The sequence below is a fragment of the Chiloscyllium punctatum genome, chromosome 9 (genome assembly GCF_047496795.1).
Source record: "Chiloscyllium punctatum isolate Juve2018m chromosome 9, sChiPun1.3, whole genome shotgun sequence".
In the NCBI taxonomy this organism is placed as follows: Eukaryota; Metazoa; Chordata; class Chondrichthyes; order Orectolobiformes; family Hemiscylliidae; genus Chiloscyllium; species Chiloscyllium punctatum.
In genome coordinates, this window is record NC_092747.1 from 70299570 (window position 1) to 70318972 (window position 19403).

The 19403-nt window shown below is 40.8% G+C and overlaps 1 protein-coding gene across 9 annotated transcripts in view; it reads right to left on the reverse strand.

The window, feature by feature from the left end:
- grm5b (glutamate receptor, metabotropic 5b) overlaps positions 1–19403 on the reverse strand; it is a 573540-nt gene that overhangs the window by 362006 nt on the left and 192131 nt on the right. For all 9 annotated transcript variants that reach the window (XM_072577762.1, XM_072577758.1, XM_072577763.1 and 6 more), the window contains exon 3: positions 9031–9280. In XM_072577762.1, coding sequence (XP_072433863.1) covers positions 9031–9280 — 250 coding nt within the window. The remainder of the gene's footprint in view (positions 1–9030; positions 9281–19403) is intronic.

Consider the following 19403-nt stretch of genomic DNA (forward strand, 5'->3'; position numbering starts at 1 on the left):
AGAAAGGTAGAAGAAAGGATTGCGAGGATGATTCAGGAGAAGAGTGAAAGTAATAGGGTGGTTGTTATGGGGAACTTTACCTTTCCTGATATTGATTGGGAAAGCTATAGCTCAAGTTCGTTAGATGGGTCGCTGTTTGTCCAATGTGTGCAGGAGGGTTTCCTGACACAATATGTAGATAGGCCAACAAGAGGTGAGGCCATACTGGATTTGGTTCTGGGTAACGAATCAGGCCAGGTGATAGAATTAGAGGTAGGTGAGCACTTTGGGGACAGTGACCACAATTTGGTGACTTTTACTTTACTGATGGAGAGGGATAAGTGTGCACTGCAGGGTAAGAGTTATAGCTGGGGGCAGGGAAATTATGATGCAGTGAGGCATGACTTAGGATGTGTGGCTTGGAAAAGTAGGCTTCAAGGCAAGGGCGTAATTGATATGTGGAGCTTGTTCAAGGAGCAACTATTGAGTGTCCTTGATAAGTATGTATCTGTCAGGCAGGGAGGAAAGGGTCGTGTGAGGGAGCCATGGTTTAATAAGGAATTGGAATCCCTTGTTAAATGGAAGAGGGCAGCCTATGTAAAGATGAGGCGTGAAGGTTCAATTGGGGCGATTGAGAGTTATAAGGTAGCCAGGAAGCATCTGAAGAGAGAGCTAAGAGCAGCAAGGAGGGGTCATGAAAGGTCCTTAGTTGGTAGGATTAGGAAAAATCCTAAGGCTTTCTATAGGTATGTCAGGAATAAAAGAATGACTAGGGTAGGAATAGGTCCAGTCAAGGATAGCAGTGGGAAGTTGCGTGTGGAGGCTGAAGAGACTGGGGAGACACTGAATGAATACTTTTCGTCAGTATTCACTCAGAAACAGGACATTGTTGCCGATGTGAATACTGAGTCACAATTAAGTAGAATGGATGGCTTTGAGGTATGTAGGGAAGAGGTGTTGGAAATTTTGGAAAGGGTGAAAATAGATAAGTCCCCTGGGCCTGATGGCATTTATCCTAGGATTCTCTGGGAAGCAAGGGAGGAGATTGCAGAGCCATTGACCTTGATTTTTATGTCCTCGTTGTCTACAGGAATAGTGCCAGAAGACTGGAGGCTAGCAAATGTGGTTCCCTTGTTCAAGAAGGGGAGTAGGGGTAACCCTAGTAACTATAGGCCGGTGAGTCTCACTTCTGTTGTGGGCAAAGTCTTAGAGAGAATTGTAAGGGATAGGATTTATGAACATCTGGATCGGAATAATGTGATCAAGGATAGTCAGCATGGTTTTGTGAAGGGCAGGTCATGCTTCACAAACCTTATTGAATTCTTTGAGAAGGTGACTAAGGAGGTGGACGAGGGGAAAGCAGTAGATGTGGTGTATATAGATTTTAGTAAGGCGTTTGATAAGGTTCCCCATGGTAGGCTACTGCAAAAAATACGGAGTTATGGCATTGAGGGTGAGTTGGAGGTTTGGATTAGGAATTGGCTGGCTGGAAGAAGACAGAGGGTAGTAGTTGATGGTAAAGGTTCATCTTGGAGTGCCGTTACTAGCGGTGTTCCACAAGGATCTGTTTTGGGACCATTGCTGTTTGTCATTTTTATAAATGACCTGGAGGAGGGGTTAGAAGGTTGGGTGAGCAAGTTTGCAGATGATACAAAAGTCGGAGGAGTTGTTGACAGTGAGGAAGGATGTGTCAGGTTACAGCGGGATATAGATAAGCTGCAGAGCTGGGCAGAAAGGTGGCAAATGGAGTTCAATGTAGCTACGTGTGAGGTGATTCACTTTGGTAAGAGTAACAAAAAGATGGGGTACTGGGCTAATGATCAGATACGTGGTAGTGTGGATGAGCAGAGGGATCTTGGTGTCCATGTACACAGATCTTTGAAAGTTGCCACCCAGGTAAGTAGTGCGGTGAAGGAGGCATATGGCATACTGGCTTTTATTGGTAGAAGAATTGAGTTCCAGAGTCCTGAGGTCATGTTGCAGTTGTATAAGACTGGAGTATTGTGTGCAATTTTGGTCGCCATACTATAGGAAGGATGTGGAGGCACTGGAATGCGTGCAGAGGAGGTTTACCAGGATGTTGACTGGTATGGGAGGAAGATCGTATGAGAAAAGGCTGAGGCACTTGGGGTTGTTTTCATTGGAGAAAAGAAGGTTTAGGGGTGACTTGATAGAGGTGTACAAGATGATTAGGGGTTTAGATAGGGTTGAACGTGAGAACCTTTTTCCACGTATGGAGTCAGCTATTACAAGGGGGCATAGCTTTAAATTAAGGGATGGTAGGTATAGGACAGATGTTAGGGGTAGGTTCTTTACTCAGCGAGTCGTGAGTTCATGGAATGCCCTGCCAGTAGCAGTGGTGGACTCTCCCTTTTTATGGGCATTTAAGCGGGCATTGAATAGGCATATGGAGGATAGTAGGCTAGTGTAGGTTAGGTGGGCTTGGATCAGCGCAACATCGAGGGCCAAAGGGCCTGTACTGCGCTGTATTCTTCTATGTTCTATGTTCTATGTTCCTTGACACCTGAGGACCAGCAACTTCATCGTTGGCATTGGTGGCGACAAAACAGTACTAGAAGGGTATTATAACAACATCGATGAAGTGGGCTGGGAGCACAAGACGCAACTCTGATGTTGATTGATCCAGCACAGATGGCGATAAGGTGGTGGCGAGAGATGAATTGGCCCAGTGGCAAAAAAATAGTCCCTGGGGATTGGCGACTCCCATGTTAGTTATGCAAGGCATTTGTGGTTCTGAGTCAGCTTAGAACTCAAACCTGGTTTGACTTCTCTTCTAGTTTTATCTTTTCACTTATTTTTCTTATTCTTAAACAATCAAAATGGTGCCATATTGTGGCGACAAGTGAAAGCCTCTCACTGTATTTTATTGTATCTCTTGCTGTAAAATACACGTGACAATAAGATAATTTAAATTCAAATTCAAATGTGGTGAGAACATTAATTTGAAGAAGAAAATTAGTATAGAGTCCCAGTTGAGTTAAAATGTTGATAGCTGAAAAAGAATTGATGCTATAATTTATCTGGTTGTAGTGTTACACTTACAACCATGATTACTTTTGCAAAATAATTTTAGGTCACTCATATTGATGCTTATGGATAATAGTTCTGCTAAAATATTTTTCAATGTAATATATGCTTTTCACAAATTACACAATAGATGCTTGGAAACAGAATACCACTTCTAAGTATATTGCATGTATACTGCAATCAGTATATGATTACTACTATAATCATATATCTACGATCATTTCAGAGCACTGAAAGAATATGTAATGGAAGTCTATTGGAAGGTTGTTCATCAATTACCACCAGAAGCTGAGTTTTTTCCTGAGAAAGAAAGAAGCTTTTCCGTTGAGTTTTAATTTTAGAAGTCATGACAATACAGAGAGTTCAGAATGGAAGTACTGTTATTCGTTAGAACATGTGTTTCTTTACACTGCAGCAATAAAACAGTGACATGTTGCAATTAATGCTGTTTTATGGAAAAGGGTTCATTGAGGCTATCAAGCAACATTTGCAGAGGAATAACCTTTGCATTGATATTCAGCTTGCATTCTGCCAGAGCAACTTAGCTCTTGACCTCATTATGACCTTGGTCAACCATTGACAAAGGACCTGAACTCCTGAGGTGAGACGAGACCAACTGTCCTTGATATCAAGGCAGCATTTGACTGAGAATGGCATCCAGGAGCCCAAGCAAAATTGGAGTCAATGGGAATCAAGGAGAAAAACTTACCACTGCTTAGAATCATACCTGACACAAAGGAATATGCTTATGGTTGTTAAAGTTCAATCACCTTCAGACATTATTGAACAATTGCTCAGATTAGGATCCTGGGCTCAAATATCTGCAGGTATTTCATCAATAAACTTCACTTCATGATAAGATCAGAAGTGGGGAATGTTTGTTGATGACTTCACATTTGTAACTTCCTTGGTACTGGGTACTGAAACATTATATAAGAAGACCAAGACAACATTCAGGCTTAGGCTGAGAAGTAACCAGTATCAACTGTGTCATAAAAGTTCCTGGTAATAACTACCTCCACGAAGAGAAAATTTAACCATCAGCTCTTGACATTCAATGACATTTCAACTGCTGAATCCTCTATTATCAACATGCTGATCACTGACCATAAACTGAACTGGACAAAGTATTCTATAGCTACAAGAGTAGATCAAAGGCTGAAACATTTTAGTAAGCAACTTAACACTGTTCACTGTCTACAAATCAAGAGTGGGACAAAATGGTCTTCACTTGCTTAGATGGGTGTAGCTCTAAGAGTACTCATGAAGCTAGACACCAGCAGAACAAATCAGCCTGTATGTTTGACACCCCATCCACCATATTCAAGATTAACTTTATTCACCCAACTTTCTTCACCCAAAGGGCAGCAATGTGTACCATCTATAAGAAGCAACAAGTGTTCTTAGTCAGTACCTTTCAAGTCCATGACCTCTACCACCTAGAATGACAAGGTCAACAGGTACTGTGACCACAGCCACCAACAAACTTGCCTCCAAGTCACATACCATCATGACTTGGAACTATATTGCCATTTATTCATTGCAACAGGTTAAATTCCAAGAACATCCTCCCTAATAGCACTTGATTGTCCCGACACCCCAAGGACTGCAACAGTTCAAAAAGCTAGCTCACTATCACCTTTTCAAGGTCAAGTCAAGACGGGCAATAAATGCAGGTCTAGCTAGCAACATCTGCATCCCATAAATGAATTAAAATGCAAAACTAAAAAGAATATTCATGTATGTAAATTAAATGTGTTATTTTGTTATCATATGGCTTGGTGTCAAGTTTTGAACTATTTTTGTTGTTTCAGATCAATGTCAAAATTTGCCTGATAATGCTTCTATGGAGCGCATGGAGTGTTTTTGTGGGACATAAATGAAAATTATTGTTATTATTCTAACCAGGTCCCTTAAAAAAAGTGTGCAAAATCTATTTTGATCAAATGTTTGGTTTACACGTGAAATAGCAATTTCAAATACTGCTGTTAGCACAGCTGACATGGTGACACAATTGGCAAATTATGATTTAGCTGACTTCAAAAATGAAACATTATTGCCTCCTTTTCAAAATGTCATGTGTGATTTGTAATGTGTTATTGTGGTAAGTTGTCTGATTGACCTTGACGATTATCCATCTAACGCTATCCAACACAGTAAGTCATTGGCATCACAGATATTAGCAGACATCTCCACACTGAGACTTCTGATCTCTTTAAAAAAAGTTCAGTAGCTGTCTGATTTCCACAGGAGAAATGTATGAAATAGCATCTGCAGGACTGAGTGCAATTTTGTTGATTTTATTTCAAAAATGACATAATTCCTTTAGAAGCAGTTCACAGAAAGTTCACTCAATTCATTCCTTAGATGAAAGATTTTTCTTATGAAGAGATATTGAACATGCTAGGCATTTGCCCATTGGAGTTTAAAAGATAAGGAGTGGACTTATTGAAACATAAAAGATCCTGAAGGGGACCGAACAGGCTAGATTCTGAGAGGATATTTCTCTTTGTCGGAGAGATTAGAACTTGTGGATTCTCTTTAAGAATAAAAGGTCTTGCTTTTAAAACTAAGATGAGTAGAATATTTCTGACTCGTTGGGTCATTAGTCTGTGGACTTTTCTTCCCCAGGAAGAGTTGTGAGGGGCACACTGGAAAGTGGAGTGAATGGTGGACTTTGATGAATGGTTGTCCAGGCTAGAATGCATGAATGGCCTACTCCTGTCCCTAAGTCATATTTTCCTTTTTAATCTTCATCGGTTTCTGTATTAAGAGCACATGCATGTGCCAAACTATATAGTTTTTAATTGCTTGTATATTGCTTCCTGTTGCTTATGAGTTGTATAAAATAATTACCCTGACAAAACCATTAAAATTAGTGGGAAATAGTCATTTTACTATTTAGTGAAGTATCAGTAGTAGAGACTACATCCAGAGTACTGTATGTAGTTTTGGTCTCCACACTTAAGAAAAGATATGAGGGGATTTCCCATGATGAGTGGCTAGGCAATTTGGGCCTTTATTCACTGAAGTTTACAAGAGTGAGAGGTGATCTCATTGAAACTTGCAAGACTTTGAAAGGGGCTTAACTATGTTGATGCTGATAGATCGTTTCCCGTGGTTAGAGATTCTAAAATGCAAGGAAACAGTCATAAGGACCCAATCAGATGAAAAAAAAGATTCTCCAGTCAAAGGTGTAATTCTTTGGAATTCTCAACTCAAAAGACGCAGATATTCCATCATTGAATGCATTTGAAGCTTGGTAGACGGTTTCTCAGGGGAACCAGGGAAAAGTAGCTGAAGCCCAAGATCAACCATGATTGTGGAGTAGACTAGGCAACCATCTGATTTATCCGTGTTCCTATTTCTTATATTTTTGTAGAAATATTAAAAGAGCTACAGTGTAACCAAAATATTATCTCTATTAGTCTCTCCACAATGCTGCTTGACCCATTATGTGCCTCCAGCATTTTCTGTTGTGAAATATCTTAATCCTCTATTTTCTGTCAATCAACCATTTTACCATCCATGTTGTTACATTTCCTGTTATTCCGCATGCCTAAATTCTTAGAAACAGCCTCCTGAGAGACAGTTTATGAAATATCTGAAAAGTAAAACTGCTGTATCTACTACATTCATTTATTTCTCAGTTCAATTTGAAAAACTTTTATATATTTGTGAAGCACAACGTGCCTGTATAAGACCACGTTGGATTTCTTTAATGCATATCTAAATATTTACTATTCTCAGTTCAATTTTGGCTTCGAAGAGCTCATTCACAACTGACATTAGAATCAGTCTATCATTTCACAACACATCCTCCCCTGTCTTCTTGTATATGGGTAATACATTAGCTGTTCTCCAAATCCTAGCACAAGTTAATACCTAAAGTGAATTGAAAATTACTTGTCACACAACTTCTGACCTCCCTCAACCTTCAAAATTCAATACTTCCTTCAAAACTCTTCTACCTTCAGTACTACCATAATTTTGAATGTTACTATCTTATCAACAGTTACACCAATACTCTTAATTCTGTCACTATTTATATTGTTTCCATACCTTCAATCTCTGCAAGGCTCCTGTTTGAAGCTTAGCTATTCTACCTCCTCTTAGATTATTCCATTATACTTCATATGCTCCCAAAATTATTTGCCAAGCCTTTTAATATTAATTGCAAACTTATTTTTCCATATTCCATTTTGTCGATCGTGATCTTCTTTTTCATTTGTTTTCTACATTATTGCATGCTTCATTTCTCTCTCCATTTCAGTTTAATGTTAATCTCTACTTCTCCAGTCAGCATTGATGCATCTCCAGTCAGCATTGAAGAATATAACTCTATTTTATGCAATACATCTCATTAATGTTATGGCATGATATGGAAAAATGCTCCCCAAACAGGACAAAATTATATCTACTCACTCAAAAGTCCAAAAAGATGATCACCATGCCTGGTTCATCTCACTTATACATGGTTAAATTATGAAGAAGAGAATAGATCCACTGAGCTGGCCTTTGAATGAACATGCATGTCATGCAAATGGATTGAAAAGGACTTCTTGATGCTTGCCACCAGGAAGCTCAGTTTGCTTTTAAAATTCAGAGAACTAAAGTGCAAACTTTCATTCCATCATCGGACTTTTGGCCTCTTGTCTAATTAAGTTCCTCTGTCCACCTTGCCTTCTGCTCCAATGAACAGCAGAAGTTTCTGCTGAAAAAATAGATTGAGAAAAGGCAAGAGACAAAAAGGAAGATAAGAAAATAATATAAAAGATTGAAATTTGAACACCTGACCAGATGACATTATATTGCCTGAGACTGTGGCATGTAGTAGATGTCATGATATCAGATTACATGAGATCGGGTCATATGATTTTTACAAATATTATCAAATTTATCTGACAAAGCATGGGTCACCTCCAGTAAGTACTTCTACTTACAGTTTCTTTCTAGCATTTAATGTTTAAAGAATCAAGAGGGCACCCATGTGCAGGTGAAGAAATGAAACAATTCTGACCTGCGTCTCCCATGAGATCCTAGTCTCCAACTCTGCACAGCCTCCACATTCTCCAATCTCCTTTTATGCTCTAGCCACAATTCCCCAGTTTCCCCATTTTCTGAGGTTTTGGGAATCTCTGTGTGCCCCTTTCACCTCCCAATGTCCTCCTATCAGATGTTTCTCACACATTTTTCCATAAAACTAAAACCATTTTGATTCCTTCCTAAAGACATATAGATCTCGAGGAAAATAAAACCTTTCCACTTCTGTCACATCAAAAGTTGAAAAACTGTCATCCTTTACTTTCAAACCCCTGACACGTTTGTCCTAGAAGGCTAGAAAAATCCCTGGAGAAATGGCATTATTTATCACTTGCAGCTATTTATATTAACTATCTGAGGATTTCATCAATTTTCCACTTCAGTTATGACGGTAGATTGGAAGAGTGCTTGCACAAATTCAAGACGGATTTAAACAGTTTATCCATAAAACTTGGGATTTAAAATCATTCATTTTTATTTATCTTTTTTTCTTGTACCTGTCTCAAAAATGTTGACAAATCTCTCCTTGTTATCCTATCTATCCTGTATGGTAATATTCAACGACTGTAAGACCTAACCACTTTTCATTTCTCCTTATGTTTGATTCATATCCAAGAGTGGCAAAATATAAATAACGGCATTGCATCATGCAGAAAAGCACAGTGACAGCTATAGACAACAACTGATGGACTACATAATGTAGAAAACATAGTATCTGAAAGTAGAAAAAATAATAGCATGTTTCTTTTGAGAGAAGTCTTGAATTTATCAATCCTCTATGGACAATTCACTTACTTAAGTTAAAGCTGGCTGCTTAATCCAAAATTTTGAAAATGGCTGAGTCAAACTGTCGCGCCTCTGTCATTATTACTTTTACAATCTTTGAAAGTCTATAGACCTGGACTTGAAACACAGCAATATATAAATATTCATTCAGTAAAGCCTGAAGTTTTCACTTACCTGCCAATCAGCTGGAACTCTCCCAATGATCTAAGTCGCCTCATGGACATCAGCAGCCCTCTTACAGTCATGCCCTCACAAAAGCAAGCCACAACTCGGGCCTTTGGAAGTTGACTGCGCAGCTTCCTCAAAAGCTTATCAAAGTTCTGCTCGCCAGCATTGCTGTAGATTTTGTAGGAGTTAGCAATGCAGATTCCCTCTTTAGCTGCCATCTCTTTAAAAGCTTCCATGCCACTTTCTCCATAATTACCTAAAAGACAAGCATTGGGCGTCACTGTGGTTCGATGATTAATCTCAGTTTTATACATAAATATATATATGTATGTATATGCGTGTGTAAGCTCTTGCTATCTTAGTTAGAATATTTAACTGACTACAATTATTCATCCTGTTACTAGTAATGTAGGAACAATAATATATTCTGTTCATATCAAAATTCAATTTCTATAACAGCATGAATTCAGGAAGGTACAAACTTTGTATATGTTTGAAATAACAATTTGAATGAATTTGCTTAAACAAAGATCTTATTATGTGACTTTATCTGCATCAAAACATCCACGCAGTTATGCTGTGAATAGAATATTCTAATCGACATTTATATTCACAATGCAAATTGTCACATTAGTTACAAGTATGATGCTTGGCAAGCTTTAGTATCAGATGCAAATATCACCAATGTAAGTCTAGTAATATTGACCATTAGAATATAACACAAATCTCTAAGTTTAGAGAAGCCTGACAATGTATCAGTTACAGCAGTGCTGAAATGCAAGGGTGATGCCTCATTTGCAACTCTAAAAATACAAAACTGTATACTTATTCCAAAAGGGGTTATTGTGATTCTTTCTCCAAATACACGGCAATAGGTTAGAGGAACTATTCTGTCCACAAAAATTCAAAGCATGACTGGAGATTGGATGAATGTTTTCAACATTGTGAGGAATCATGAAAACATGCATAGAAACAAGTCATTCCCATTAGCAGAAGCGTTGAGAATCAGAGGACACAGGATTAAAGTGATTCATAAAAGAACCAAAGGCAACAAGAAGAAAAAGAATTCACACGGCAAATGGTTGCAATATGAAATGCAATACCTGGACACCAAATTTGCAAGATTCAATATTGGTTTTAATCAATCATGGCTTTAAAAATATACTAGATAAGCACCTCAAATGTAAAAATAGAAAGTTGGAGCTTACAGTAATGGGATGGGACTAGCTAAACTGCTTTTGGTACACAGCTGGCATGGACCTCACAGGTTAAATATTCATCCCGGATACCACAAGGATCTGTTTTGGATCCACTGTTGTTTGCCTTTCTTGATGAGGGCATAGAAGGATGGGTTAGTAAATTTGCGGATGACACTAAAGTTGGTAGTTTTGTGGATCGTGATGAAGGATGTTATAGATTACAGAGAGGCATAGATAAGCAGTAGAGTTGGGCTGAGAGGTGACAACTGGATTTTAACGCGGAAAGGTGTGAGGTGATTCACTTCGGAAGGAGTAACAGGAATGCAGAGTACTGGGCTAATGGTATGATTCTTGGTGGCGTAGATGAGCAGAGAGATATCGGTGTCCAGGTACACAGATCCTTGAAAGTTGACACCCAGGTTGACAGGGTTATTAAGAAGACATAGCTTTTATTGGTAGAGGGATTAAGTTTCCGAACCATGAGATTATGCTGCGGCTGTGCAAAACTCTGGAACAGCCACATTTGGAGTATTGCGTATATAGGAAGGATTTAAAAGCTTTGAAAAGGGTTCCGAGGAGATTTACTAGGATGTTGCCTGGTATGGAAGGAAGAACTTACGAGGAAAGGCTGAGGGACTTGAAGCTATTTTCATAAGAGAGAAGAAGGTTGAGAGGCAACTTAATTGAGACAATTAAGATAATCAGAGGGTTAATTAGGTTAGACAGTGAGAGTCTTTTTTCCTCAGATGGCGATGGCCAGCATAAGAGGAAATAGCTTTAAATTGAGGGATGATAGATATAGGACATTTGTCAGAGGTAGTTTCTTTGCTCAGAGAGTGGTAGGGGCATGGAATGCACTGCCTACAACAGTAGTAGACATGCCAACTTTAAGGGCATTTAAATGATCATTGGATAGGCACATGGATGAGAGTGGAATAATGCAGGTTAGATGGGCTTCAGATTGGTTCCACAGGTCGGCGCAACATCGAGGGCCAAGGGGTCTGTACTGTGCTGTAATGTTCTATGTTCTATGTTCTAAATGGCTTCCCATCAGTGTTTTAACTATTGCTAAATTCTATATTTATGGGCAAGACTAATTCTTGCAGCATGATCTTAATTTCACGCATTTGCAAAGCTTAAAATCAAACCCTAGCAAATGTTAACACAAGTTTTACTATAGAGTTTAAATTATTAAATATAGTCAAACAAAAATTTCAGCACTTTTCAGAAGCATGATATTTGAAGAAATGTCCCATATGCCATTTTCCATAAAGTGCAAATATTCAAGTCTCTGAATTTTTCCCAATTTTCCCAATTCTTGTTGAGTTATATTGGCTTGCCTCCTCAATGCCTCAAAATTAAAGTCCCTGACATACAAAGGTCATGAGGCTTAAAAAGTTAATGTTGGAGGTTCCTCCCAATTTGATAATGTCAAACTATCTCGCACAGAGAATTGAGGCAGCTGAAAAATGTGTTGCTGGAAAAGTGCAGCAGGTCAGGCAGCATCCAAAGAGCAGGAGAATCGACATTTCGGGCATAAACCCTTCTTCAGGAATGAGGAGGGTGTGCCAAACAGGCTAAGATAAAAGGTGCCTGGAGGAAGAGCGCCTCATCTTCTGCCTAGGAATTCTCCAACCACAAGGGATGAATGCAGATTTCTCCAGCTTCCTCATTTTCCCTCCCCCCACCTTATCTCAGTCCCAACCCTTGGACTCAGCCCCGCCTTCTTGACCTGCAATCTTCTTCCTGACCTCTCCGCTCCCACCCCCTCTCCGGCCTATTACCCTCACCTTAACCTCCTTCCACCTATCTCCTCCCCCAAGTCCCTCCTCCCTACCTTTCATCTTAGCCTGCTTGGCACACCCTCCTCATTCCTGAAGAAGGGCTTATGCCCGAAACGTCGATTCTCCTGCTCTTTGGATGCTGCCTGACCTGCTGCGCTTTTCCAGCAACACATTTTTCAGCTCTGATCTCCAGCATCTGCAGTCCTCACTTTCTCCCAGAGGATTGAGGCAGTCCACTTTTTGAGCTCGATGGATCAGATGTGTTATATTTGGAGCCTAACAGTCTTTGTAATTATGCATAATGAGTGAATATAACTTGAAACTTGCAATCATCCAAGAAGCTACATCTTTTTGTTGAGACAAGTACTGTTGTTGTTAAAATTCATGAGTAGTTAATCCTATATCATGTTAATTTTCAGGCTCTTCAGTGCAGTATAGGAAGGAGGTTTGTTAAAAAGAGTCGAAAGGTGGCTTGGGGATTCTTGTAGCACATTGATTGTGTCATTTTCTACTGATATACTGAGGAGCTTCACATGCAAATTGGCTGGATATGTTTTCATCAATTAAAAGGAGGATTGGTGAGAGCACTCAACCTCAATCAGGAGCTAATCCTAATCTTAAACCCAACCCTAAAGCAGGTATTTCTATTTTTACCTTTAAATATTTTGATAACTTAATCCAACCATTTCATTGTTACATTGTCCCAGCCCAGCATTCCCCTGCCAAATATGTTATTTTCTAACTCAGACCATTTATGCATCTATACATTTCCCTTCAGGTTGTGACCAAATCTTTAGTCATATGACTACCATTCTCTGGGACTCTACCCCGAAGATATTCTGCTTATCCATTTCTTTCTCCTTATTTAAGTCTTTCTTAAAATTAATTTCTTCACCTCAGCATTCCACACCCAGAAATCTCTATTTGCTTCTTTGGTGTTACTTTTCCAGAGACTATGTGTGATTCCATTGTACATTAGCCACATTGTACTATCATTGTTGATCTAAAATATTTAGATTTGTTTTATCCATTGTTCCATTGTTTTATCAAATTATAGTTTCACTTTTTGAAAATAATATAATCAATACTAGTTCTTAAACAAAAACGTTTTAGTTCTTCATGGCCTCAGGAATTAACCTAAGTATATTCCCAAGAAACACTTCACTCTTGCTAAATGTTTGATTTGGCACTAGGCAGTGTACAGCCACTTTTAATTTACTTTTCTACCTCCTCTGTGCTTGGCAAAAATTAATTCTCATGTTCAACACAACAGTGACTACACTTCAAAAAGTTTTTTTTTATTTATGAAGTATTTATTTGGTTGTAAGGTGCTTTGAGACATTTGATGTCATGGGTAATGGTAAACAAATACAATATTTTTGTTTGTCACCACCAAATGTCCTTGTCTGGTAAACAATGAAGTATAAAAGAAAAGTTAATTATAGAAAAAACATTCAAATGGATCTAACTAAAACTGCACAGTTGTTGTTCCAAGGAGTTATGCATCTTACACCTCTATCCTATTTCATAAAATTAAAAAGTTTTAGGATATAATAAAGAGTGACTATCCCACACATGTTATCCTATAATCATCCAAAATTAATGATACTGCCTGATTTTTCTCCTGTGAAGAGTGATATGACTAGAAAAGCAGAATGAATATTAACATAACACTGCTCAACAGAATATAAACATAACACTGCTCAACAAAACAAATGCAATCTTTTCTCTTTTGTATCTCTGTAATCAGTGAAATTTTAACTATACACATCTATAGAATACTTCCTGGACACACGCACTAACCAACACCACCACCCTGTGGTCAACCACTCCAACTCTCCCTCCCACTCCGCCAAGGACATGCAGGTCCTTCACCACCAAATCCTAGCCACCCGACACCTGGGGGAACAACACCTCATCTTCTGTTTTGGGATCCTCCAACCACATGGGATCAATACTGATTTCACCAGTTTCCTCATCTCCTCTACCCCCACCTTATCCCAGATCCAAACCTCCAACTCAGCACCACTCTCTTGAACTGTCCCACCTGTCTATCTTCCTTCCCCCTATCCGCTTCACCCTTTGCTCCAATCTATCACCATTACCCCACCATCATCCATCAAATGCATTCTCAGCTACCCTTCCAGCTCCACCATCCTCCCATTTATCTCTCAGGCCCCTTGGGCACCCTGCCCCCCCCCCCCCCCACCCCTCCCGATGAAGAGCTTATGCTTGAAACATTGACCTTCCTGCTCCTCGGACGCTGCCTGACCAGCTATGAGTTTCCAGCGCCACACTTTTAGACTCTGAATTCCTCCTGTCAGCAACTAAAGCAGCTCTTAAGTCGAAAATAATTGACAGCTTAAGCACTTAAAGTGGGGCAAAGGCAACCCCTTAAAAGTGTAGACAGGTAATAAAAGGACAGGTGGATTGCGCTGTTTACTCCATACTTTATGCCCCTATGAGTGGGTTAATATTGTTGTGAGGTATAATTATAAGTTTGATATTACAAAGAATTGTTTTATACAAGATTGGGTGACAGGCATTTCTATTAAAAGTCTCATGTACTCAATGTCTGTAATTTTCTTGCAACTACAAATTTAGCACCAATTGCACCACACATACTGCCTCTCACACATATGCCAAGCTTTGGATTTTAAACACAAAAGGAGCTTCAACACTCAGCAGCTCATGCACCACCAGCTCACTGACCTTTCATCATAACTAGGATAACATACACATCTGATTTCCTCAAGGTCTTACATGGGACAAAGACACAATCACAAAGCTGGCCTTGTGACGAAAACTTCACAGTATCTCAGGTACACACATTGCATAGTACTGTACTAATTTTCAACAACTCTAGTTCTTTGACGACATCAAACCATGTTTTAGACAGAACATTCAAATCTTAATTTAGCCTTTGTCACATTTCTGCTTACTAGTAACACAAACAACCAATCACAATTCTGGAGATTTGACATCATTGTTTGCAATTATGAGAGCACAAAGAAGTACTCATGTACCGATGCTGCTGTCTCTTAGTGTTTCTATATTCCTGTCAAAGAACATGCATAATGTATATGAATATACACAGGGTCAATGGATGGCAGGAGAGCAAGTAGAATATGCCTGTGCTAAAGGGATGATTATCTATAGTCATTTAATGAACATGCCTACAATCTGCTACTAACAGCTGCACATTAAACAGAAAAGTCTTACCAAACTTTGGATAAAGTGGAAAGCTAGTGACAGTAACAAATGTTTATTTTTTATCACGTAGGTTCCGAATTCTACCCCCAAGCCAGGACCAAGAGCACAAGAGACTCAGCCTAAAAGTCCATCGCACAGTGCAAATCTGTGAAGAAACAGATATAAATCTTCAATGACTTCCCTACTCTACTCCCTCATCCACTTAAAGTGAATCGACATTCAATTGAGTAAGTAAACTGAGCACAGCACTGACATAGATCTATAGCTAGACAATGACAGAACTGCCTAAGACTGAAACATTCAAAGGAGAGTCAAAACGTGTGACACTGGAAAAACACGGCAGGTCAGACAGCAACCAAGGAGCAGGAGAATCGACGTTTCAAGCATAAGTCCTTTATCACGAATGTTGGGGGGGGGGGGGGGGGAAACTGAGAGATGAATAGGAGTGGGGGAAGGGCTGGGGGGAAGGTGCTGGGAAGGTGATAGGTAGATGCAGGTGGGGTTGATGGTGATAGGTCAGAGTGGAGGGTGCAACAAATAGGTAAGAATGAAGATGGACAGATAAGACAGTTCAAAAGGGCAATGCCGAGTCGGAGCATTGGATCTGAGATGAGGCGGGGGCAGTTGAGATGAGGAAACTTGTGAAATCGAAGTTGATGCTGTGTGGTTGGATGGTCCCAAGGCAGAAGATGAGGCATTCTTTCTCCAGTCATCAGTTGGCTAGGATTTGGCAGTAGAGGAGGCCCAGGTCTTGCATGTCCTTGGCGGAGTGGGAGGGGGAGTTGAAGAGCTCGGCCACAGGGCACTGGGGTCGTTTGGTGCGTGTGTCCCAGAGATGTTCTCTGAAATGTTGGCATCCTGTCTCCCCAATGTAGAGGAGACCACATTGGGAGCAATGGACACAGTAGGTGAGGTGTTTGGATGTGCAGGACAATCCCTGCCGGAAGTGGAAGTATCCTTTGGGGCCTTGGGAGGGGGTAAGAGGGGAGGTGTGGGCACAGGTTTTACACCTCTTGCGGTGTCAAAGGAAGGTTCTAGGAGTGGAGAGTGGGTTGGTGTGAGGTATGGACCTAATGAGGGAGTTGTGCAGGGAGTGGTCACTGCGGAATGCTGATAGGGGTGGGGAGGGAAATATATCTTTGATGGTGGAGTCTGACTGTAGGTGGCGGAAAAGGCGGAGGATGATGCGTTGTATCCGGAGATTGGTGGGGTGGTGTTCAAGGGCAGAGGTTGGGAAATGGGGGAGATGTGGTAGAGGGCATTGTTGACCACATGGGAGAGGAAATTGTGGTCCTTGAAGTACAAGGCCATCTAGGATGTTCTGGAGTGGAATTGCTCCTCCTGGGAGCAGATGCAGCGGAGGTGGAGGAATTGTGAATAAGGGATAGCATTTTTACAGGAGGGGGATGGGAGGAAGTGTAGTGCAAGTTGCTGTGGGAGTTGGTGGGTTTGAAGTAGATGTCTATGTTGAGTCAGTCACTAGAAATGGAGACAGGGAGGTCCATGAAGGGTAGGGAGGTGTCCCAGATGGTCTAGAGAAACTTGAGGTCAAGATGGAAAGCATTCGTGAAGTTGATGAATTGTTCAACTTCCTCATGGGAGCACGGAGTGGCGCCAAAACAGTCACCAGTGTAACGGAGGAAAAGGTGGTGAAAAGCACCAGTGTAACTACGGAAGATGGACTGTTCACATATCTGACAAAGAGGCTGGCATATGGCTATCTCTTTGGTCTGCAGGAAGTGAGAGGATTCGAAGGAGAAGTTGTTGAGGGTAAGGATCAGTTCAACCAATTGAATGGGAGTGTTGGTGGAGGAGTACTTGTTGGATTGGCGGGAGAGGAAGAAATGGAGGGCTTGGAGGCCTTCAGCATGTAGGATGGACGTGTACAGGGACTCGATGGATGTCCATGGATTAGATGAGGCATTTGGGGTGGGGAAATGAAAGTCATGGAAGAGATAGAGGATGTGAGTGGTGTCCCAAATATGTGTGGGGAGTTCCTGGACCAAGGGGGAACAGGACGGTGTCAAGGTATGAGGAGGTAAGTTCAGTGAGGTAGGAGCAGTTGGAAACGATGGATGGACTAGGGCAGTTAGGTTTGTGAATTTTGGTAAGAGGTAGAACCCAGCGGTGCAGGGGATAGAACTCCCTGTTACTCACCTTCCACCCACCAATCTCCAGATACAGTGCATCATTCTCCGTCATTTCCACCGCCTACAGTCAGACCCCACACCAGAGATATTTTTCCATCCCCGCCCCATCAGCATTCCTCAAAGACCACTCCCTCAGCGACTCCCACGTTAAGTCCACGCCCCCCACCAACCCACTGTCCACTCTCAGTACCTTCCCTTCCCACCGCAAGAGGTGTAAAACCTGTGCTCACACCTTCCCTTTTAGCTCCAAACCCTAGCCACGTGGTGCCTGGAGAAAGTATGCCTCATCTTCCACCTTGGGACCCTCCAACCACATGCAGCAATATGGATTTCACAGTATCAACATGTTCCCTCCCCCCACCTCATCCCAGATCAACACTCCAACTTGGCACCATCCTCTTGAACTGTCCCACCTGTCCATCTGCCTTCCCACCTATCTGCTCCACCTTCCACTACGACCTGTCACCATCAACTCCCACCTGCATCCTCTTATCGCCTTTCCAGTTCCCTTGTTCCCAGCCCCACCGCACCTCATTTATTTTACAGCCCCTTTCTCCCCGCCACATTCCTAATGAAGGGCTTATGCTTGGAACATTGATTCTCCTGCTCCCCGGATGCTGCCTGACCTGCTGTGCTTTTCTAGCACCACACTTCTCGACTCTGATCGCCAGCATCTGAACTCTTCACTTTCTCCAACATTCAAAGCAGATGCAGATGCAACTAAGAGAATGTCTGGCATCATTCCCAAGGATCTTATGCAAACTAAAGCAAAGGGCAGAGGAATCTGCTCAAGTTATGTCTTATATTTTGATTCTGACGTGGTGTCTACCTAGGACAGTTGGAAAGGCAGGTTCAACTAAATAATCAGTACTTGCTGGATGCATAGAGCATTTCAATCCATCACTCTAACCATGGATGGATTCATTCATTGGCTTGTAAGCAAAGCCTGAAGGACCTTGACCTCCCTCTAGTTGCCCCATCCCTAAACGGGATGAGGGAGGTGCCATTGCACACCGACAAAGGGATGAGTGACAGACAGGCATCCAGAGATTGTGATCTCACAATACTCCAATATTATTACACTTACCTTCTCCCTTATTCAGTTCACCTGTTCTAACTCCCCCACTAGCACATCTAATCACTCCATTGTGTTGCCTAGTAATGTGTGCCTCCCAATCTCCTTATCCCTTTTCCTTTTCCATTGTCACACCTCTATCAGATTCTCGGTTTCCTTCTTTTATTCCCCAACATCCTTCCAGATAACCACACCTTTTAAATTTTATTCCCTACCATTTCGTTGTATCCAGCCTGCTTTTTTCTCAACTTTTTCTGTAATTTCAGATCCCTTTTTCAGTTTAGCTCCATTAACCTGCCCTGTTCAGGTTTGCTGATGTCAGACCTGTTCAGACTTCAGGAGTTGCGAAGAGTCATACCACACTCAAAACACTCTGGTTTTCACTCTGCAGATGCTGCCAGACCTCCTGAGTTTCTTCAGGATTCTCTATATTTGTTTCTGATTTCCAGTATCTGCAGAATTTTGCTTTTATTATAATTTGAACAATATCTCAATACTGACAAATCCAAATCAACATGTCTGTACTGATTAGTCTAGCCTAAAGCTTCAATATTGAACTGTCAATATCAATCTCTTATATTGACTCCATGATTCAGTACCAACATGTTGAGATCAATGTTTTAATGCTGATTTGTCTAGATCAATGCTTCAGTACTTACCAGTGTAGATCATTGAATATTATTGATCTCTATAGGTCAATCCCTACTTGCACTTTAATTTCGTTAAATAGTTTTCTCTAAGCTACAGATGACTCATAAGGCGTTTTCAACAGCAATAACTTGCATTTATAGGATGCATTTAAAGTATTGAAATGTTCAAAAGAAATTCATGGGAATCATAGCATCCCTAAAGTGCTGATCGAGGCCATTTGACCCATCAAATCTGCACTACCCACCGAAGAGCATGTCACCCAGACCTATAACCCTCTATATTTATCATGGCCAATCCACACAGCCTG